At 51.6% G+C, this 22,730-nt stretch overlaps 1 protein-coding gene and 1 pseudogene across 1 annotated transcript; both read right to left on the bottom strand.

The window, feature by feature from the left end:
• Positions 1–2,141: 2,141 nt before the first annotated feature.
• LOC129201099 (olfactory receptor 14A16-like) lies at positions 2,142–3,098 on the bottom strand. Its single transcript, XM_054812264.1, has one exon. The coding sequence runs from the start codon at positions 3,096–3,098 to the stop codon at positions 2,142–2,144; it is 957 nt and encodes a 318-aa protein (XP_054668239.1).
• Positions 3,099–18,265: 15,167 nt separating this feature from the next.
• On the bottom strand, positions 18,266–19,245 carry LOC129201098 (olfactory receptor 14C36-like; annotated as a pseudogene).
• Between the last annotated feature and the right edge of the window lie 3,485 nt (positions 19,246–22,730).

The raw sequence follows: 22,730 nt of genomic DNA, 5'->3' as shown, positions 1-22,730 counted from the left end.
CCTCATTGACTACCCACCCCCTTCCCATCCTCTGATGTAATACGCAGTTGTCATTCCCTTTATCTATGGACCACCCCTGTAAAATGTCCACAAAATGTACATTGAGCTCATTTAATCCATGACTTTGGGCTCCATCTGTTGTGGTGGTCACTCAGGACAGGAGAGGTGTTGTGTTGTGTGGAGTTACTGGGCACCAAAGCCAGCTCAGTTCGCATCACTGCTGTGCTTGCACTGCTTCTTGCAAGGCTTGTCCTCCATTGGCTCAGGTGGTTCCTGCTACAGTAATTCCTCTAACAGGCAACTCAATTCACGGAGTAACACAATGTAAAGGCATTTTCATTACAACCTCCAGCCCTGTCCCTTTGGGCCAGACCATCGGGTTTAGCATTGCAATGAACTCCTCCCCTTGCCCCTGATCCGGCTTGGACTTATCCACAGGCTGCAGTCCCTTAGGGGTGTACCTGCTCCAAGTGGAGCCTCATCTATGAGCCGCAGTCTTTTCAGGGGTACACCTGCTGCAGTATAGACTTATCCACAGCCACCGATGCTTCGAGGTGCACCTGCTCTTGTGTGGACTTATCCATGGACACATACGCTTTAGGGTGTCCTGCTCCTACATGGACACATTCCCAGGTCACAGTCCCTTCGACTCGAGTTCACGCAGGAGGTCCAGCCTGTCCAGGACAGCAGCACAGAAACAGCAGCGATGCCCTGGCCATCTGCCAGCCCAGGCACATCGTCATTGCTGTTATCAAAATGTTCCCAGGCACAGCACAGTAAGACGAGCAGCAGTGCAGCAGTGCAGCGCGCAGCAAAAGCAAAAAGCAGCCACTAACGAGCACTAGACTCTACTCTACAGCCAGGCAAGCAAGCCCCATGGCAAGCACAGGAGCCTGCCAATCGCTAGCTAAACAGCAATAACAGCTATAAATTCAATCCAGCACATTCCCTTTAGCCTGTCGTCAACTCCAACCCTTTGAGCCCCACATTAGGCGCCAGGAAGGACTGTCGTGCCAGTGACACCAGGCAGCAACCAAGCCCCACACAGCTGTTCGCTCACTCGCCCCAGCTGGATAGGAGAGAGACTTTGTGTAAAAGTGAAAAAACTCGAGTGCTGAGATAGACAGTTTAATAGGTCTTAAAAAATAGGTCTTTTGCTTTAAAAGCAAAAGTCGCACACGCAAGCAAAGCAAAACAAGGAATTAATTCACCACTTCCCATGGGCAGGCAGGTGTTCGACTGTCTCCAGGAAAGCAGGGCTCTGTCACACGTAACGGTTCCTTGGGAAGACAAATGCCATCAGTCTGAAAGTCCCCCCTTTCCTTTCTTCTTCCCTCAGCTTTATATGCTGAGCACGATGTCATATGGTATGGAATATCCCTTTGGTCAGGTGGGGTCACCTTTCCAAGCTATGTCCCCTCCCAGCTTCTTGTGCACCCCCAGCCTCCTTGCTGGTGGGGTGGTGTGAGAAGCAGAAGAGGCCTTGACTCCATGTAAGCCCTGCTCAGCAATAACAAATCCATCTCTGTATCATCAACACTGTCTTCAGCACAAATCCAAAACACAGCCCCATCCAAGCTACTCTGAAGAAAATGAGCTCTATCCCAGACAAAACCAGCACAGGCATGTTCTTGAGAGTGACTTTGGAAGAAGACCAAAGTCTTCACACACTGCCCTGAGGAGATGCCCTTTCATGATGGAACCACTCCTACGGAGGCCAGCTCTGTCACAGAAGTGCCTGTTGCCTGTCCCTGCCTGCGGTCCCAGGACGACCATGCAGCAGGACTGTGACCAAGCTGCAGAGCAATCAGGCCTTCCACCAAAACCAAGGGATCAGAAAGAGAGTGTGGAAGTGAAAAGAGAACAGCTCTGGGAGATCAAGTGCTGCCTGGCAGTGCTGCCATGCCAGGACTCTCTTCCCTGCCACCTCTGCACACAGGAACTGTCCCTGCAGGTACAAAAAGGAAGTATCTCAGAAAAAAGAAGTTGCTGCAGTGCCCTTTATTTTGTTTAAACACACAGAGATCACAGCTCCTCATTTACACAGCTACTTGGTCAGAAAAGAAAAGCAAACAGTGAATTAGAAAGGGGATGACAACATCATTACAAGGCTGGGCCTCTAATGAGTCAATTAATAGCTGTTATGCAGCAGAAGATGGGCAGTTTATTGATTCCAAATACCATCCAGTCCTCAGTTTCCACACTGCATCCTTGAGCTCCTGGTTCTTCATGCTGTAGATGAGGGGGTTTATGGCTGGAGGTACCACCGAGTACAGAAGTGACACCACGAGATCCAGGGTTGTGGAGGAGACAGACGGGGGCTTCAGGTAGGCAAAAGATCCAGTGCTGATAAACAGGGAGACCACGGCCAGGTGAGGGAGGCACGTGGAAAAGGCTTTGTGCCGTCCCTGCTCAGAGGGGATCCTCAGCACGGCCCTGAAGATCTGCACATAGGACACCACAATGAAAACAAAACACCCAAATGCTAAACAGGCACTAACCACAATTAGCCCAACTTCCCTGAGGTAGGCATCTGAGCAGGAGAGCTTGAGGATCTGGGGGATTTCACAGAAGAACTGGTCCACAGCGTTGCCGTGGCAGAGGGGTAGGGAAAATGTATTGGCCGTGTGCAGCAGAGCAGTGAGAAACCCACTGCCCCAGGCAGCTGCTGCCATGTGGGCACAAGCTCTGCTGCCCAGGAGGGTCCCGTAGTGCAGGGGTTTGCAGATGGCAACGTAGCGGTCATAGGCCATGACAGTGAGAAGACAATACTCCCCTACAATAAAGAAGAGAAAGAAAAAGAGCTGGGCAGCACATCCAGGGTAGGAAATTGCCCTGGTGTCCCAGAGGGAATTGGCCATGGCTTTGGGGAGAGTGGTGGAGATGGATCCCAGGTCGAGGAGGGAGAGGTTGAGGAGGAAGAAGTACATGGGGGTGTGGAGGTGGTGGTCACAGGCTATGGCGGTGATGATGAGGCCGTTTCCCAGGAGGGCAGCCAGGTAGATGCCCAGGAAGAGCCAGAAGTGCAAGAGCTGCAGCTCCCGTGTGTCTGCGAATGCCAGGAGGAGGAACTCAGTGATGGAGCTGTTGTTGAACATTTGTTCACTCTGGGCTTGGGGGGCTGTTGAAAGAAGACATGACATTGACAAGTTAGGGCAGACTTCTTTGAGCCTGTGCTATGCTGTTTCTCAAAAAATCCCCTCAAAATTACTTTTCATTTTTGGGAGGGAACTTTGTTCAAATCCTTTTTGTTAGCTCATGTTTGTGCTGCTGAGTGAGGGCACTTTTAAGGGGCAGAAATCCTCATCTTTCACCTTGCTCTCAGCCTGGACACTGGTGAGCCCTGAGGGACAAAAGGGCTCCTTATGCCCTAATGCAGAGTCAGGAGAGCTGGTCTGTCTATGAGTGATCTGCTGCTCACCACACAGGTGCCCTGTGGTTATTACGCTTTTATTCATCAGAGGTGATCTCACGCACTATATACTTGAAGAAGAAACTGGATGTTTTTGAGCTCGGAAGAATTCAGTTTCAAAGTCCATTCCTCAAAACTCTTCTCTCTTTCTCTAAGCAGCTGAGCAGAGAGTGATGCCGAGGGGTGGCCTGGCTCTCTGCTCCCTGGAGTTGTCCCTGCTGGGAGCCGTTTCTCTGTCTCCAAGTCTCCTCCCTGTCAGTGCTCACAGACCCCATCCCACCTGCTCTGTGCTCAGCTCTGCCCTGAAGACACCTCCTGGCAGCAGGGCTCTGCCCAGGGCATCTCCCTGTTAGCAGCTCCGCAGGAGTAGGTCAGAGAAGCACTGATGCTGCAAGCAAAGGTGATGGTGGTGCTGTCTGCTGGTAGAGGAGTGGGTGAAGGCACTTAGGAGGCTTCTGGCAGCTGTGTTGATCCCTCAGTGTAAGGGTTCAGGAGTCTCAGGGACTTCTTCAAACTTGACAGCTCCTCTCCCCTTTCCCTTAGAAGAAAGCTGAGAAGGTAGTCCCTGCCTTGACCTTCCTCTTGAAATGCTCCTTCTCCCAATGTCCAGAGTGTGATTTTGAGCAGCCCTGACCCACACAGCACCGTCTCACCACCAAAAGGACCCTACCCTGCCCTGTCTTTCCACCCACAGCTTCTCCCCACAGCACCATGGGGATCTCCCCAGGCAGGCTGAGTGCTGACCTTGGCAAGGACTCTGCTCTGAAGGACAGCCCTGGGCACCCCTGGCTGCACACCCACCTGCACACCTCTGCAGCTCTCCCTCTCATGCCCTGACCCTCTGATGGTGCAGCAGGGAAGCCCTGCTCTGGAGCACAGCCTCCTCTATAGAAGAGAGAGATCCCATAGGCTGTGGGTTATTTCAGCTTTAGGAGATCCCTCCATGAACTGCATCTGCATTTCTCTGCACCCAGAGCCTTACCTTGTCAAGGGCTGTGTTGATTTCTCCTCTTCTGAGCTCTCAGCATCCTCCCAGCCCCATCTGCCTTTAACCCCTCTCTCACTACACTTGATGCCGTCACTGTCTGCAGGCAGTGCCCTCAGCCCTGCTGCTCTTTGCAGAGGAGCTGCTCCTGAGCAGAGCTGTCTCTCTGCAGCACTGCCTGCTCACCATGAGCTCCCTCCGTCCCAGGAGCCCAGCCCAGCTCAGCAGCAGAGCATCAGCCCAAGGTGGCACGTTCTCTGCCCTCCCAGGCTCCCTGGAGGTGCCCCTGGGGCTCCAAGAGCTTACAGCTCTTGAAAGGCAGCAGGACCTCTCCTGGGGTAGACTCAGGCTGAAGTAATCACTAACTGGACTCTGAACACTGGAAAGACTGATTTTAGAAGTGGCATTTGTCCTGCCATGGATTTGACCTCTACGGCAGGTGTAAATGTTCCCCTCCCTTTACCCTTCTCCCTGTCCCATTGCCAGGCAGGACAGCGCAGCAGTGAAAGGCAGGGATCATTCCCCCCTTCCACGGAGGGCAGGGATTCAGCTGAGTACATCAGGCTTCTCCTCTCTGCTGAGTAGCCTGGAGAGCGGAGTGGGGTTGAGCTCTCCCTCATGCACCCCACAGACTCACAGGAGGTAGGATTCCTCTTGCTTCAGCTCCATGGGCACAAAATAGGTGCCTGCAGGCCAGCTCCTTCCCTGAGCTCCCACGGGGATCCATGGCGATGAAGGGTGGCAGGCAGCTGGTCACACACAAACAGCTGGTGGCATTTGAGGTGCCAGGGGTACTCCAAGACTCGTGGATGTGTTTGTGGGCTCTGATGGAGCATACCTGGGACACCCACACCTGCCTGAGCATCAGCTGTGGGGTCTTGGGGACGGGTCCCTTGGTCGCCTCAGCTTACACCAGATGTTTAGGGCATCTGAAAGCCTGCGTCATGGTTTAACCCACGCAGCTAAAGTAACCACACAGCTGGTTGCTCACTCTCCCCTAGTGGGATGGGGGAGAGAATCAAAAAGAGACAAAAAAGTTAAAATATGGGTGTTGAGAAAAAGACAGTTTTATAGGACAGAAAAGGAAGGAAAAAAAAATACAATAACAAACAAACCAAGTGATGCACAGCACAATTGCTCACCAACCGAAGCCGATATTCAGTTAGTCCTCAAGCCGAACTCCCTCCTGGCCCACTCCTCAGTTATACACGGAGCATGATGTCATAGGGTATGGAATATCGTTTGGGTCAGCTGTCCTGGCTCTGTCCCTTCCCAGCTTGTTGGGCACCCCCGCCTTCTCATTGGCAGGCCAGCATGAGAAGCTGAAAAGTCCTTGACTGCCTGGCAACAACTAAAACCATCCGTGTGTTACCAACATTGTTCTCATCCTAAATCCCAAACACAGCACTATCCCAGCTGCTAGGAAGAAAATTAACTCTGTCTCAGCCAAAACCAGGACAGTCCATGGGACTCACATTTCCGTGGTGGCTGCTGCACTTTCAGCTGACCAAATGGAGGAGTGCGCCAGAAGGAGGGTCAGATCTTTCTGTAGGCGCTCTCCAGTGCACTCACTAGAGCTCAGCTCACTGCCAAACTCAGGCCCAAGCCCATCCCTGCGTTGCAGGCACCTACATGATTTCAAGGAAATAATTGCAGTAGGGGATGGGCAGACACAGCATGGCCTCCCAAAGGGGTCGGGTGTGCCAGAACCTGAATGCCAGCATCACGGCAAGATGGCAAGGTCCACCTTGTCTATGCACCCAGGTGTGCCGCATGACTGGGAGGCACAACACACCAGGGTCTCCACTCATGTCGCTATGCTCTCAGCCCCTAATGGTCCTCCTCTCCATTGTCCTCTACCCACCTCCCTGATGATATGAAGAAAAACCATGCCACTGATGTCCACGGTCTGGCTGGATTGCAAGCTGACCTCACCCAGGGCCTTTCTCAGTGGTACCTTGTGTTCCTGGAGATTGGCACAAGGTGCTGCAGAGTCATCTCAGTCAGCAAATTCACAGATTCACAGATTCACAGATTGGTCGGGGTTGGAAGGGACCTCTGGAGATCAGCTAGTCCAACCCAATGGCTAAAGCAGGATCACTTAGAGCAGGTTGCACAGGATTGCGTCCAGGTGGGTTTTGAATCTCTCCAGAGAAGGAGACTCCACAACCTCTCTGGGCAGCCTCTTCCAGTGCTCGGTCACTCTCAAAGTGAAGATGTTTTTCCTCATATTCAGGTGGAACTTGCTGTGTTCCAGTTTGTGCCCGTTGCCCCTTGCACGGGCACTGGGCACCACTGAAAAGAGACTGGCCCATCCTCTTGACATCCACCCTTTAGATATTTAGAAGTACTGATCAGATCCCCGGCAGCTCCCGGCAGCACCAGGCCGCACGCTGCTGCAGTGCCCCGGGGTAGCTCAGTCTGGGCAGTACAGGAGCAATTCCACCTCAAATGCACGACACATTTTGCATTTGGGGTATCACCTGTATTCTATCTGTTTCAACATCGTGAAACTGTCTCAGTGAAAGGCCTTTGGGGGCTCCGACTAGAAACGATGACTCTGATATGTGGCTATATATATAATCCTTTAGACATAAACCGTTGGTCAAGTCTGGGCCTAAGACTGGGCCCAGCTGAATAAGGGAAACTAATTAGTGTAGAACAATTTTAAAACAGAATATATAGTTTGGCAACACTTGAGTCAGGCCGCACAAACTCAGGCTTCGCCTGTCTCATGCTCCAGTACGAAAGAAAACAATTAGTAAAAGAGTTGGAATGTAGAAACAGGATAAGAGAAGCCGTAAATTAGGGAACAGTCCTTGGGTATGAACTAGAAAAAGACACAAAGTCTGAGGCATCCTGATAAAGGGGGCCCAATATGCCAACAAGTCTGGGACCGTCTGGGCAGGATGGATAACAAGGTTGCTGAGCTTACAAAACAGAGAGAGAGAAGAAGAGGTCACCCAACTGTGTACACTGAAGAAGAGGAGAAGAGGGGAACTATTGTCCCCTCACCGTCATGTCCTATGACCGCTACGTTGCCATCTGCAAACCCCTGCACTACGGGACCCTCCTGGGCAGCAGAGCTTGTGCCCACATGGCAGCAGCTGCCTGGGGCAGTGGGTTTCTCACTGCTCTGCTGCACACGGCCAATACATTTTCCCTACCCCTCTGCCACGGCAATGCTGTGGGCCAGTTCTTCTGTGAAATCCCCCAGATCCTCAAGCTCTCCTGCTCAGATGCCTACCTCAGGGAAGCTGGGCTAATTGTGGTTAGTGTCTGTTTAGCCTTTGGGTGTTTTGTTTTCATTGTGGTGTCCTATGTGCAGATCTTCAGGGCTGTGCTGAGGATCCCCTCTGAGCAGGGACGGCACAAAGCCTTTTCCACGTGCCTCCCTCACCTGGCCGTGGTCTCCCTGTTTATCAGCACTGCCATGGTGGCCTACATGAAGCCCCTGTCTAATTCCTCTGCAACCCTGAATCTCGTTATATCATTTCTGTACTCAGTGGTGCCTCCAGTCATGAACCCCCTCATCTACAGCATGAGGAACCAGGAGCTCAAGGATGCAGCATGGAAACTGAGGACTGGATGTTGTTTGGAAGCATTAAACTGCCCATCTTCTTCTGCATAACAGCTATTATTTAACTCATTACAGGCCCAGCCTGTCGTCTGTAATTTTTGTTGGTGGTTGTCACGTTTTACTCGGAATGATGTTGTCATCCCCTCTCTAATTCAGTCTCTGCTTTTCTTTTCTGACCGAGTGGCTGTGTAAACGAGGAGCCGTGCTCTCTGTGTGTTTAAGTAAAATAAAGGACCCCGCAGCCAGGTGGTTTTTTTTTCTGAGATCCTTCCTCCAAGAGCTTTTGGAGCTGCAAGGAAAGTTCCTGTGTGCAGAGGTGGCAGGGAAGAGAGTCCTGGCATGGCAGCGCTGCCAGGAAGCACTTGATCTCCCAGAGCTGTTCTCTTTTCACTTCCACACTCTCTTTCTGATCCCTTGGCTTTGGTGGAAGGCCTGATTGCTCTGCAGCTTGGTCACAGTCCTGCTGCGTGGTCATCCTGTGACTGCAGGCAGGGACAGGCAACGGGCACTTCTGTGACAGAGCTGGCCTCCGTAGGAGTGGTTCCATCATGAAAGGGCATCTCCTCAGGGCAGTGCATGAAGGCTTTGGTCTTCCTCCAAAGTTGCTCTCAAGAACATGCCCAAGAATGTGGCCCACAGATGAAAACACCAGTGAACAGCTAAAGTGTGTGGGTGTGCAGGGTGGGGGCACACAGCAGTGTCCTCGCACAGCCAGCCCTCCTGGGACAGACGTGAAGGCCCAGCAGAGCAGGGTCTGGCCTGTGCCCGTGGTCACTGGACAGCCTGGGGAAGCTGCCTGTGCTGGTCTTGGCTGGGATAGAGTTCATTTTCTTCAGAGTAGCTAGGATGGGGCTGTGTTTTGGATTTGTGCTGAAGACAGTGTTGATGATACAGAGATGGATTTGTTATTGCTGAGCAGGGCTTACATGGAGTCAAGGCCTTTCCTGATCCTGACACCACCCCACCAGCGAGGAGGCTGGGAGTGCACAAGAAGCTGGGAGGGGACGTGACCAAGACAACTGACCCCACCTGACCAAACGGATATTCCATACCATATGACATCGTGCTTAACGTTATAAAGCTAGGGAAGAAGAAGGAAGAGGGGGATGTTTGGAGTTACGGCATTTGTCTTCCCAAGTAACCATTACATGTGATGGAGACCTGCTTTCCTGGAGACAGTCGAACACCTCCCTGCTGATGGGAAGTGGTAAATCAATTCCTTGTTTTACTTTATTTATTTGCGCAGCTTTTGCATTACCTGTTGAAATGCCTTTACCTCAACCCACCACTTTTCTCACTTTTACCCTTCCGAGTGTCCCCCCCATCCCACTGGAGCAGGGAGTGAGCAAGCCGCTGGTGGTGCTTAGTTGGCAGCTGGGGTTAAACCACAACACTCCTGTGATCACTGTCAGTGTTTTCACATAAGCAACAAAATTCAAGTCATCATTTCTACCACCCCCAAAAGAGGTTCTTCACATGTGAAGTCATTGTTACAGTTTTAGATAAAGGTAAGGACATGCAGAAGGTCTAATCACCGCTACCAGGTGGGAGCTTCCTACACGCTTCTCATTACAATCAAATTTATTCTGCATCCCAGGGATAAGCTTGGCAGAACACGGCCTGAAGGCCAAGCTGTACGTAGAGCATAGTAGAGGCCTGGGTCTGCTCAGGTTTTCTGTGACACTGATCACTAACTCCTGGATGTACCATGGTCTGTACCATGTACCAATACTCCTCTCTGCTCACATTACACTTTCTGGATTGTGCCCTCAAACGTGTCAGAGCAATCAGAGAGGTTCTGGGATCCTCAGAAAAGGCAGACATCAAACATTTCTTCAAGAAGGGCAAGGAGGAGGACTGGGAGAATTACAGGCTGGTCAACCTCACCTTAGTCCCTCAGAAGGTGATGGGCCAAATACACCTGCAGGGATTCACAGGCACTTGAAAGAGAAGGAAGGGACTGCTGAACCCACATGGGTAGGGACAAAAAGGGCATGTTTCGTACCTGGACCTTAGCAAGGGCTTTGACATGGTCTCCATAGTCTCTATACAGTCGGATTGGGCCAACCCTGTTGAATGTCTTTATTAACTCCCTGTATAATGTGACAGAGGGCATTTTCAGCTCCTTTGTGGATGATGCCAAACTGGGCAGAGCCTCTGAGCGACCTCATCAGGTTAACCCTGCCTTGAGCAGGATAGCCGGACAAGAGGAACTTCAGGGCTCTCTTCCAACCTGAGTTATTTGATGATTCCATGAGTCTCTCCCTTGGAGTACTTTTGGAGACAGAATCGACAGAGGAAGAAGACAAAACAAAGAGGCCGAAGTAGAGATAGAAAATGCAGCAGTAGAAATACAGCAGTTCCTCTGAGGAACATTTCTCCACTCAAATTGTTGGTAGGAAATCTACTGGATAAATTTGATGAAAGCAGCTTACTTTTACCTGCTCAGGTACTGGGCCACAAAGAGGGTGATGGTTGGATATGGTATGATGTGGTCAATTGTGTATAAGTACCTCATAATCCAGTAGGAAGCAAATGGGGAGGTGAGGTCAGTTCTGCCTCTGGAGGTGATAGGCCAGCAGCAGGAATGTGGCTGAGAAAGGGACTCTGAGGTCACTTCATTCTGAAATAGCTGATAGGCCAGACCTTGGCCCATGGCTGGGATATGTGCTTTAAAGCTCACATCTGCCAGTGTCTCTGACAGGCCAGCAGAAGGCACCGGGTTGGCACATTGTCTGTGAGATCCCATCTGCCAAAGGACCTAGGCTTAGTCCAGGAAGGGGGCTTATATCTTGGTGGTCATGTCTGTTCTGCCTGAGAACATGATGGGACAGCAGCAGGCACACGGCTTGGTCGTGTCTATCTGAGAACCTGAAAGGCTAGCAGCCTTGGGAGATCATGGTGAGGTTACTTCTGTCTGCTCAGCTGAAAGGCCTCAAGAAGACTGGTGGGTTGGGATGCCTGCCTGAAGGGTTGTTTCTCAGATGGTGGAGCTTTCCTTGGAGGTAGGAAACAACAGGAGAGAGAAACGCTGCCACACAGTGCAGCGTGGAAGGTGGAGACTGGACATGAGGAGGAAGAACTGTCACTCCAAGGGTAGTGCTGTGGTACAAGAAGTCATCCCGAAGGAGTATGAGATCAGTCCATCTCTGTGTGTTTCAAGGAACAGAGCGTGAGGGTGGACAGATGTCCGTGAATGTATGGAAATGCCAGGGTGAGAGCAAGGTGAGGTAGTAAGAGGGGTGTCTACAGTGTGCAGGGAAAAGAAGCAGCTGTGGGACAGCGTAGGACACGTGTGGTGGAGATGGCAAAGGGTGCTGGCAAGGCTGGAAGTCGCCAAGAGAACCCAAGTCTGTGTCCCCTTGGCAATCGTCTCTGCCACCAAGGTCTGTGAGGAGACATGTTGTCCTAAGGCACTGGGGGGGCCTCGTTGCCTCCTTGCACACCCCCAGTAAGGCTGGGAACTGCCATCCCGTTGTCCTTCACTCAGCATGACACCCCCCACATCCCACTGCCCCAGGAAGAGCCCTGAGCAAGGCGTGAAGGACAGGATCTGCCTTCCCAGGGGCTGGGGGTCAGGCCTTGGCCCTTCTGCTTCATCAGACAAAAGCAGGGCTTTCTCTGCATCTCAGCTGCCTGCACATTACCTTTGCCTACCTGCAATCATGGCCTCCAATTATCCCTTCTAACGAGTCCTCGGGGAGCCTTTGCTGGTCATGGTGCTCAGTGGGACTCAATGCTTCAAGGTACTCTGGGTTTTTTCCTTTTACACTGAGTCTTTGAGAGGTTTGTGCAATCTCCTCTCAGTACCTGAGGTTCGTTACCTAGCACCAAATACATCATGGGACTCATTAAAATAAAGCAAGTCTTAATGAGCCATCTCTCTCCCTGTGATTTTCTTCAAGTCTTCAAGAGTTGTACAGATAATTGGAGCTGTTTCCCAGTGTAGTTGTGGAGAAAGATTTCAAAGAACTGTTAATAAAGAGGAGGTTTTATTTCCAAGGGTGTATTTTACTACTTTTCAGTTTAGAGAAGAGGTGATGGCAGCATTCCCCAGTAGATATTGCTCCAGGGTCTCTCCTAAGGACGCCTGGACAGGAGGAAAAGCACTCCCTTGAGGTCTGACACAGCATGGACAGCCTCCACCTCAGCTCCCCAGCCCCACCATTTCTCTCATTGGCCACCGGGGACTTTCCCTTACATCAGACTTCTCCACTGAATTCTGCAGCTGGATGTTACAGCTCCTTTGTACCAACCCGCACTTGCTTTCCTTAGAGAAATGGCTGCACATATTATTTTTTTTTTGCCTATTTGCAAGCAAAGAAAAGTCAAGCACGATAAAGTTTCATCGACAATAAAACACACTCTGCACCATACGCTTACTACAAGCTGCCTCTAATGACGTTGCATTTCTCCAAGGGATAATCTTATGAGGAATGTTTGAGACAGGTAGGTGCCAAAAGCTAGATATAAACACAGCTAAAGAGTTGGCTAAAGAGCAAATTGGACTAGTGTCGTGATTTAATCTGGTCGGCACCTAAACCAACCCCACAGCTGTTCTCTAACTCCCCTTCCTGGGATGGGGGAGAGGACTGAAAATGGAAAAAAAGTAAATCTCTATGGGTTGAGATATAGACACTTTGATAGGACAGAAAGGGATGATGACGATGTTAATAATAACAACAATAATAACAGACTATACAAAACAAGTGATGAACAGCACAATTTCTCACCGCCTGAAGTCGATGCTCAGCAAGATCCCAACCTGCCCCGTCTCCTGGCAAGCCCCCAGTTCTATATGGAGCATGATGTCATAAGGTATGGAATATCCCTTTGGTCAGTTTGGGTCAGCTGTCCTGGCTGTCTCCCCTCCCAGCTTCTTGGTGCCCCCCAACTTCTCGCTGGCAGGCCATATGAGAAGATGAAAAGTCCTTGACTGCTTGGCAACAACTAAAACCATCAGTGTGTTATCAACAATACTCTCCAAAACACAGCACTATCCCAACAGCTAGGAAGAAAATTAACTCTATCCCTGCTGAAACCAGGACAGCTACTTAATCACAGGGCAAGCATTTAACTCCCTGATGTCAAAACAGCAGCTTGGGGTGGGTGACAGGAATGTGAAGGAACAAAGAGTAAGGGGAGGCGAAAACTGGAGCATAATGGAAAAGGCCTTTGTCTAGACAGTCTGCTGGAAAGATGACTTTAGAAATGGTTGTTGTTATCAGGAGAGGTGAAAATATAGGAAAGATCAGGGAAATTAAAAACTCCATATAATGGGCAGAGTAGTGATGATGAAGGTACAGGGGAAGATCAATATTTCTTTTGAATATCCCTTTTCAAAGTTCACAGGCTTGGTAGAGGTCTCTTGTGAGTGAGGATGTGCAAAAACTGCACCCGTCTTGGAAAGTGGCCAACATTGCAACCCAGGGAACCCCAGGCTGCACCAGCTCACTTTGGTGAGGAGTGTGCCATCAGGTAGAGTCTTCTCAGGTGACATACCTGGGCACCCAGATGAGAAGAACGTGTCCACAAGCCGTCAGCATGGACTTCCCAAGGGTATATCATGCCTCACCAACCTGGTTGCCTTCATGACGAACTAACTGCAGTTATGCATGAGGCGAGAAGAGGGGCCATCGTTTACGTCAGCTTCAGCAAGACACATGGCATGATCTCCCTCACTATTCTTGCTCCCACATTAGGCCATTACAGTCTGGAGGGGTAGACAAACAGATGGGTAAAACACCAGCTGGATGATCAGGCTGAGAGCGCAGTGGTGAAGGGGTCATACCCTACGTGGAGGCCAGTGAGACATCCTGGGGCATCGTGGGGCAGCACAGGGGATGCTCCTGGGCCCTGTGCAATTTATCACCTGCATCCATGACCTGGAGGAGGCAACTCTCACCACGTGTGTCAATGACACTAAATGGGGGGGGGGGATCGTTCCTGTGCCTTAGCGAAGCCGTTCAGGGGAAACGTGCCAGGCAGAAGGACTGTCCTGTCAGGAACTTCATGACAGAGAAGACAGACAAAGGCCAGGTCCTGCACCTGGGACAGACTGACACCAGCAGTGGCCGGGGCTGAGGAATGCCTGGCTGGGGATCAGCCCTGCCTCAAAGGCCCTGGTGGTGCTGGGGGACAAACGACAACGATCGATCCCACCGTGCGACCTGCTAGCAAAGGCCACCAGCGGTGTCCTGGAGTGTGTGAACTGGACTGTCAGCAGGAGAGTGAGGGAAGCGACTGTGTCCCCCTGCTTATCGCTCTGTAGACCATCTGTACGCTGCTGTGTCAAGTTTGGGGCCCCCCCTGGGGAGGAGGAGGAGGGAGTGAGCAGCTGTGTGCCTGCTGGGCTGTTGGCCAGTCAAGCCACCCCATGGAGGAAGATGTTGATAACTGGGAGCGAGCGCAGTGGGAGGCCTCCGAGATGCTCAGGGGCTGGAGCACATGCCTGGGAGGAGAAACTGAGGGGAAGAACCTTGTTCAGCCTGCAGAAGAGGCGGCCTCAGGAACCTCGTAGCAGCCTGCCAGTCCCTACGGAGACTTTTTCAGGAAGATGGAGCCAGTCTGGTCACCATGGTGCTCGGCAGGGGGAAAACAGACAAGAGTTAGATGATGGAATAAGGCAGGTTCAGCACAGAGATAAGGAAAATCATTTTCTCCATGAGGACATCCAAACATTGGAACTGGTTTCACAGCAACGTTGTGCCATCTCTGTCCTTGGGTGTTTTCCAGCCCCCAATGGATAAAGCCTCGAGCAATGTGGCCTGACTCCACATCTGATTCTGCTGCGAGCAGAAGGCCAGAACAGACACCTCCTGAAATCCCATTTAAGAAAGTCAAAACCAAAAAGATGCAGCAGTTTCTTGTCCTCAAGGTCTGCATTTGATGACAGCAGGGAATGTTCTCAGGTTCCCTGTGACCATGGAAGTAAGTCAGGTTCTTAGTTTAGTCAGAGCAGCTGCAGCTGTCATGCCTTGCTCCAGGCACTGCTGCTCAGGTGCAGGCCTGCTTGACAGGTATCCCCAAACTGTCCTGACCATTTCCTTTGCTTCACCATTCATTCCCTTGTCACTCCCTTCCCACTTCTCCAGCTCTACTCTATCAGCATTGTTAGACCCTCCCATACAAAAAGACAACCCCTTTTATCCATTTCCTCACAGGCCCTGCACGTGCTCACTTTGTGCCCTCAATTTCGTGTTTCTGAGATGGTTATCATGGTGCTTTCTGCCTTGATTAGCAACTACACTACACTAGTACTCTTTTTCTCATCTGTAGTGTCCTGTAGCTACCTGAGTTATCACCTTGTTAGAGGCACCATGACTCAGGATGAACATCAGCACAGGTACTTTCAGTGTTGGAGGTTCATTCCAGAGGGACCTCGATACACCTGGGGATTAGGCCAACAGAAACTTGAAGGTTTAGAATGAAAGGTCATCTCATGGTGCTTGACTGAACATGATGACCCTCAGCAGTGAGCATTCTCCAGCTCCTAGGCATGCACACAACATGGAAAAATCTTTTTCATCCCTGACTTGCAGAAGAGATGTCTTCCTTCCTGACATCTTCCCAGGACAAACCTCCTCCTCTTCCCCATACACAGGTACCAGCTGCTTTCATTTCTGGGCTCAGATATGGTTTCAGCATTTACTAAAATCATAAGCCGTCTCCTTGTTTCTCACTAACATCCCTTGACCTTCTCTCTGAGACCTACACATGGACAACCACTGCTGCTCAGGGTTTCTTGCTCTTCAGAAGAGGCCTTCACATTCCTGGTGCTTATTAACTATCTTTCTGGCTCCCTCCAGAGCTCATGGCAAACTTTTGTCTGTAACAGGGCCTTTATGAAATCGTTGTCCTTTTAAGAGCTTCTGTGCATAAAGAATAGCCACAGAAAAGCACCAAATACACCAAAACAGGTGTGGAATGAAGTGCCAGTGAGAAGGAGCTGAGCAACACCCAAGGCTGTGGCTTCCTGGCAAGGAATCTCTGCGGTTTGTCACTTTTTCTCATGAAAGAAACAGGGAAACAGTCTATCCCATAGAGCTCTGCAGAAGGAAGATGGAGCTGTACGTAGCGTGAGGTGATACGAGTGGGATCAGCAGGTAGAGAAGATTTTTGTAGGGAAGTCTTTACAAAGGAGTACCCTGACTTCACCCCAATAGAAAACAGAGACCAGTGCTGATGTGATGGGGAGAAGTGTTCTGGGGTAAGTGCGGATGAGAGAAGTTTGGAGACGTTTGGTTTGAAGAGATTTGAGGTAGTACTTTCCCGGTCTGAGCAGCCTGAGCTTTGGAGCCGAGGGAAAACAAAGAAGCTCTCAAGGATGTTTTGGACTTAGTGGTACTATCGCTGACGGCAGCAACAGGACAGTGCTGTAAGAGACCTCCTTCATATTGTTGCTGGTCAACCAATGCTCTTTAATTTAGGTTTTACTAAATTAGTTCAGAGTGGTTAGCCTCTGGCATGCAATTTTTAGAACAGTGCTTTAAGTTTGCACGGCAAGGTTTTGGTAGCGGGGGGGCTACAGGGGTGGCTTCTGTGAGAAGCTGCTAGAAGCTTCCCCTCTGTCTAAGAGAGCCAATGCCAGCCGGCTCCGAGATGAACTCACTGCTGGCCAAGGCCAAGCCAATCAGTGACGATGGTAGCACCTCTGGGATAACATATTTAAGAAAGAAAAAAAACCCCCAAACCAACAAAAAACCCCCAAAAACCGAAACAGAAGCAATTTTTGCAGTGAGAGAGATTGCAAATACGTAAAAAAAAAGAACCCTGCAGACACCCGGGTCAGTGCAGAAGGAGGGGGAGAAGGTGCTCCAGGCACCAGAGCAGAGATTCCCCTGCAGCCCTTGTAGAAGACCATGGTGAGACAAGCTTTTCCCCTGCAGCCCATGGAGGTTGATGGTGGAGCAGATATCCACCTGCAGCCCCTGGAGGACCCCACAGTGGGGCAGGTGGAGACACCTGAAGGAGGCTGCGACCCCATGGGAAGCCCGCGCTGGCTCAAACTCCTTGCAGGACCTGTGGCCTCGTGAGGAGAGGAGCCCACACCGGAGCAGGTTTTCTGTCAGGACTTGTGACCCCGTGGGGGACCCACGCTGGAGAAGTCTGCTCCTGAAGGTCTGCAGCCCGTGGAAGGGACCCACGCTGGAGCAGTTCGTGAAGAACTGAAGCTTGTGGGAAGGACTCCCATTGAAGAAGTTCACGGAAGACTGTCTGCTTCGAGAGGAACCGCACGCCAGAGCAGGGGAAGAGTGTGAGGAGTCCTGCCCCTGAGGAGGAAGGAGCGGTAGAGACAACCTGTGATTAACTGAACATCAACCCCCATTCCTCGTACCTCTGTGCTGCACGCGGGGAGGAGATAGAGCAATCGGGAGTGAAGTTAAGCCTGGGAAGAAGGGAGAGGTGGGGGGAAGGTGTTTTTAAAATTAGGGTTTCTTTCTCATTCCTCGACTCTGGTTTGATTGGTCAAAAATTAGATTAATTTTCCCGAGTTGAGTCTGTTTTGCCCATTATGGTAATTCCTGAGTGATCTCTCCCTGTCCTTATCTCGACCCACGAGCCTTTCCGTGTATTTTCTCTCCCCTGTCCATCTGAGGAAGGGAGTGACAGAGTGGCTTTTGGTGGGTACCTGATGTCCAGCCAGGGCCAACCCACCCCAGTCTCTCACTGCTAACTCCTCCTTTCTGCACTCTTCCCCATTCTTCCTACACTCAGCCCCAACCAGGTCCAATGTGTGGCTTCAGAGGCAGCCTTGCTCCAGGGTCTGCCAGGGTCTGGGCCAGAAGAGAGCCCAGGCAGAGCTGGTCATTTCCATGATACAGGCTCTGAGCCCAGCAGGATGGTGGAGATGGCCTCGTAGCAAGACTAACCCATAAACGTGGGGTGAGCAGCCAGTGCTGGAAATGGCTGATGAGAGAGGCTGGGGGGTGATGAATTCCCTGGGACACCTTCCTGTTCAATCCATGCCACCAAAGGCACAGACTGACCTCCTCTCTCCTGCGCCTGAATGTCTTAGCTCCCAACCATGAGTCCTGGCTCTGTACGATCCTGCAGATCCAAAAAGGTCTTGGAGGAAGAATCTCAAAAAAAAAAGATAAAAGAAGGAGCTGCAGGGCCCTTTTTATTTGTTTAAACACACAGAGAGCAGGGATCTTCATTTACACAGCCACTCAGAAAAGAAAAGAAAAGCAGACAGTAAATGAGAAGGGGGATGACAACCTCATTACAAGTAAAACACTACCACCAGTAGCAAAAATTACAGCTTACAGGCTGGGTCAGTAATAAGTTACATAATAAATGCTATGCAGAAGAAGGTGGGCAGTTTATTGGATCGGAATAACATCCGGTCATCAGTTTCCACACTGCATCCCTGAGCTCCTTGTTCCTCATGCTGTAGATGAGGGGGTTCATGGCTGGAGGTACCACCGAGTACAGAACTGACACCACCAGGTCCAGAGAAGGGGAGGAGACAGACGGGGGCTTCAGGTCAGCAAACGTGCCAGAGCTGATAAACAGGGAGACCACGGCCAGGTGAGGGAGGCACGTGGAAAAGGCTTTGTGCCGTCCCTGCTCAGAGGGGATCCTCAGCACGGCCCTGAAGATCTGCACATAGGACACCACAATGAAAACAAAACACCCAAAGGCTAAACAGACACTAACCACAATTAGCCCAACTTCCCTGAGGTAGGCATCTGAGCAGGAGAGCTTGAGGATCTGGGGGATTTCACAGAAGAACTGGTCCACAGCATTGCCGTGGCAGAGGGGTAGGGAAAATGTATTGGCTGTGTGCAGCAGAGCAGTGAGAAACCCACTGCCCCAGGCAGCTGCTGCCATGTGGGCACAAGCTCTGCTGCCCAGGAGGGTCCCGTAGTGCAGGGGTTTGCAGATGGCAACGTAGCGGTCGTAGGCCATGACAGTGAGAAGATACAATTCTGCTGAAATGAAAAAGACTGACAGAAAGAGCTGTGCAGCACATCCTGTGTAGGAGATGGTCCTGGTGTCCCACAGGGAGTTGGCCATGGCTTTGGGGAAAGTGGTGGAGATGGAACCCAGGTCTAGAAGGGAGAGGTTGAGGAGGAAGAAGTACATGGGGGTGTGGAGGTGGTGGTCACAGGCTATGGCGGTGATGATGAGGCCGTTTCCCAGGAGGGCAGCCAGGTAGATGCCCAGGAAGAGCCCGAAGTGCAAGAGCTGCAGCTCCCATGTGTCTGCGAATGCCAGGAGGAGGAACTGGGTGATGGAGCTGCCGTTGGACATTTGTTCACTCTGGGCTTGGGGGGCTGTTGAAAGAAGACATTGACAAGTCAGGGCAGACTTCTTTGAGCCAGTCCTATGCTGTTTCTCAAAAAAATCCCCTCAAAATTGCTTCTCTTTTTTCGGAGGGAACTTTGTTCAATTCCTTTTTCTGAGCTTACCTTTGTGCTGCTGAGTGAGGGCACCTTCCCTGAAGGGGCAGAAATCCTCATCTTTCACCTTGCTCTCAGCCTGGACACTGGTGAGCCCTGAGGGACAAAAGGGCTCCCTGATCCCTAATGCAGAGTCAGGAGAGCTGGTCTGCCCACGAGTGACCTGATGGTCACCAGGCAGGTGCCCTGTGCTAATTATACACCTCTCTCCGTTGGAGGATGATCTCACACACAATGGACTTGAAAGAGAAACTGGACTTGAGAGCTTGGAAGAGTCCCGTTTCAAAGTCCATTTCTCACAACTCTTGTCTCTTTCTCTAAGCAGCTGAGCAGAGAGTGATGCCGAGGGGTGGCCTGGCTCTCTGCTCCCTGGAGTTGTCCCTGCCGGGAGCCGTTTCTCTGTCTCCAAGTCTCCTCCCTGTCAGTGCTCACAGACCCCATCCCACCTGCTCTGTGCTCAGCTCTGCCCTGAAGACACCTCCTGGCAGCAGGGCTCTGCCCAGGGCACCTCCCTGTTAGCAGCTCCGCAGGAGTAGGTCAGAGAAGCACTGATGCTGCAAGCAAAGGTGATGGTGGTGCTGTCTGCTGGTAGAGGAGTGGGTGAAGGCACTTAGGAGGCTTCTGGCAGCTGTGTTGATCCCTCAGTGTAAGGGTTCAGGAGTCTCAGTGACTTCTTCAAACTTGACAGCTCCTCTCCCCTTTCCCTTAGAAGAAAGCTAAGAAGGTAGTCCCTGCCTTGGCCTTCCTCTTGAAATGCTGCTTCTCCCAATGTCCAGAGTGTGATCTTTGAACAGCCCTGACCGACACAGCACCGTCTCACCACCAAAAGGACCCTACCCTGCCCTGTGTTTCCACCCACAGCTTCTCCCCACAGCACCATGGGGATCTCCCCAGGCAGGCTGAGTGCTGACCTTGGCAAGGACTCTGCTCTGAAGGACAGCCCTGGGCACCCCTGGCTGCACACCCACCTGCACACCTCTGCAGCTCTCCCTCTCATGCCCTGACCCTCTGATGGTGCAGCAGGAAAACCCTGCTCTGGAGCACAGCCTCCTCTATAGAAGAGAGAGATCCCATAGGCTGTGGGTTATTTCAGCTTTAGGAGATCCCTCCACGAACTGCAGCTGCATTTCTCTGCACCCAGAGCCTGACCTTGTCAAGGGCTGTGATGATTTCTTCTCTTCTGAGCTCTCAGCATCCTCCCAGCCCCATCTGCCTTTAACCCCTCTCTCACTACACTTGACTGCCGTCACTGTCTGCAGGCAGTGCCCTCAGCCCTGCTGCTCTTTGCAGAGGAGCTGCTCCTGAGCAGAGCTGTCTCTCTGCAGCACTGCCTGCTCACCATGAGCTCCCTCCGTCCCAGGAGCCCAGCCCAGCTCAGCAGCAGAGCATCAGCCCAAGGTGGCACGTTCTCTGCCCTCCCAGGCTCCCTGGAGATGTCCCTGGGGCTCCCAGAGCTTACAGCTCTTGAAAGGCAGCAGGACCTCTCCTGGGGTAGACTCAGGCTGAAGTAATCACTAACTGGACTCTGAACACTGGAAAGACTGATTTTAGAAGTGGCATTTGTCCTGCCATGGATTTGACCTGTATGGCAGGTGTAAATGTTCCCCTCCCTTTACCCCTCTCCCTGTCCCATTGCCAGGCAGGACAGCGCAGCAGTGAAAGGCAGGGATCATTCCCCCCTTCCACGGAGGGCAGGGATTCAGCTGAGTACATCAAGCTTCTCCTCTCTGCTGAGTAGCCTGGAGAGCGGAGTGGGGTTGAGCTCTCCCTCATGCACCCCACAGACTCACAGGAGGTAGGATTCCTCTTGCTTCAGCTCCGTGGGCACAAAATAGGTGCCTGCAGGCCAGCTCCTTCCCTGAGCTCCCACGGGGATCCATGGCGATGAAGGGTGGCAGGCAGCTGGTCACACACAAACAGCTGGTGGCATTTGAGGTGCCAGGGGTACTCCAAGACTCGTGGATGTGTTTGTGGGCTCTGATGGAGCACACCTGGGACACCCACACCTGCCTGAGCATCAGCTGTGGGGTCTTGGGGACGGGTCCCTTGGTCGCCTCAGCCTACACCAGATGTTTAGGGCATCTGAAAGCCTGCATCATGGTTTAACCCACGCAGCTAAAGTAACCACACAGCTGGTTGCTCACTCTCCCCTAGTGGGATGGGGGAAAGAATCAAAAAGAGACAAAAAAGGTAAAATATGGGCATTGAGAAAAAGACAGTTTTATAGGACAGAAAAGGAAGGAAAAAAAAATACAATAACAAACAAACCAAGTGATGCACAGCACAATTGCTCACCAACCGAAGCCGATATTCAGTTAGTCCTCAAGCCGAACTCCCTCCTGGCCCACTCCTCAGTTATACACGGAGCATGATGTCATAGGGTATGGAATATCGTTTGGGTCAGCTGTCCTGGCTCTGTCCCTTCCCAGCTTGTTGGGCACCCCCGCCTTCTCGTTGGCAGGCCAGCATGAGAAGCTGAAAAGTCCTTGACTGCCTGGCAACAACTAAAACCATCCGTGTGTTACCAACATTGTTCTCATCCTAAATCCCAAACACAGCACTATCCCAGCTGCTAGGAAGAAAATTAACTCTGTCTCAGCCAAAACCAGGACAGTCCATGGGACTCACATTTCCGTGGTGGCTGCTGCACTTTCAGCTGACCAAATGGAGGAGTGCGCCAGAAGGAGGGTCAGATCTTTCTGTAGGCGCTCTCCAGTGCACTCACTAGAGCTCAGCTCACTGCCAAACTCAGGCCCAAGCCCATCCCTGCGTTGCAGGCACCTACATGATTTCAAGGAAATAATTGCAGTGGGGGATGGGCAGACACAGCATGGCCTCCTAAAGGGATCGGGTGTGCCAGAACCTGAATGCCAGCATCACGGCAAGATGGCAAGGTCCACCTTGTCTATGCACCCAGGTGTGCCGCATGACTGGGAGGCACAACACACCAGGGTCTCCACTCATGTCGCTATGCTCTCAGCCCCTAATGGTCCTCCTCTCCATTGTCCTCTACCCCCCTCCCTGATGATATGAAGAAAAGCCATGCCACTGATGTCCACAGTCTGGCTGGATTGCAAGCTGACCTCACCCAGGGCCTTTCTCAGTGGTACCTTGTGTTCCTGGAGATTGGCACAAGGTGCTGCAGAGTCATCTCAGTCAGCAAATTCACAGATTCACAGATTCACAGAATGGTCGGGGTTGGAAGGGACCTCTGGAGATCAGCTAGTCCAACCCAACGGCTAAAGCAGGATCACTTAGAGCAGGTTGCACAGGATTGCGTCCAGGTGGGTTTTGAATCTCTCCAGAGAAGGAGACTCCACAACCTCTCTGGGCAGCCTCTTCCAG

This window comes from Grus americana, unplaced genomic scaffold (assembly GCF_028858705.1).
Source record: "Grus americana isolate bGruAme1 unplaced genomic scaffold, bGruAme1.mat scaffold_778, whole genome shotgun sequence".
NCBI classification, from domain to species: Eukaryota; Metazoa; Chordata; class Aves; order Gruiformes; family Gruidae; genus Grus; species Grus americana.
The sequence above is the reverse complement of the archived record's forward strand: the minus strand, read 5'-3'. Positions and strand labels throughout refer to the sequence as shown.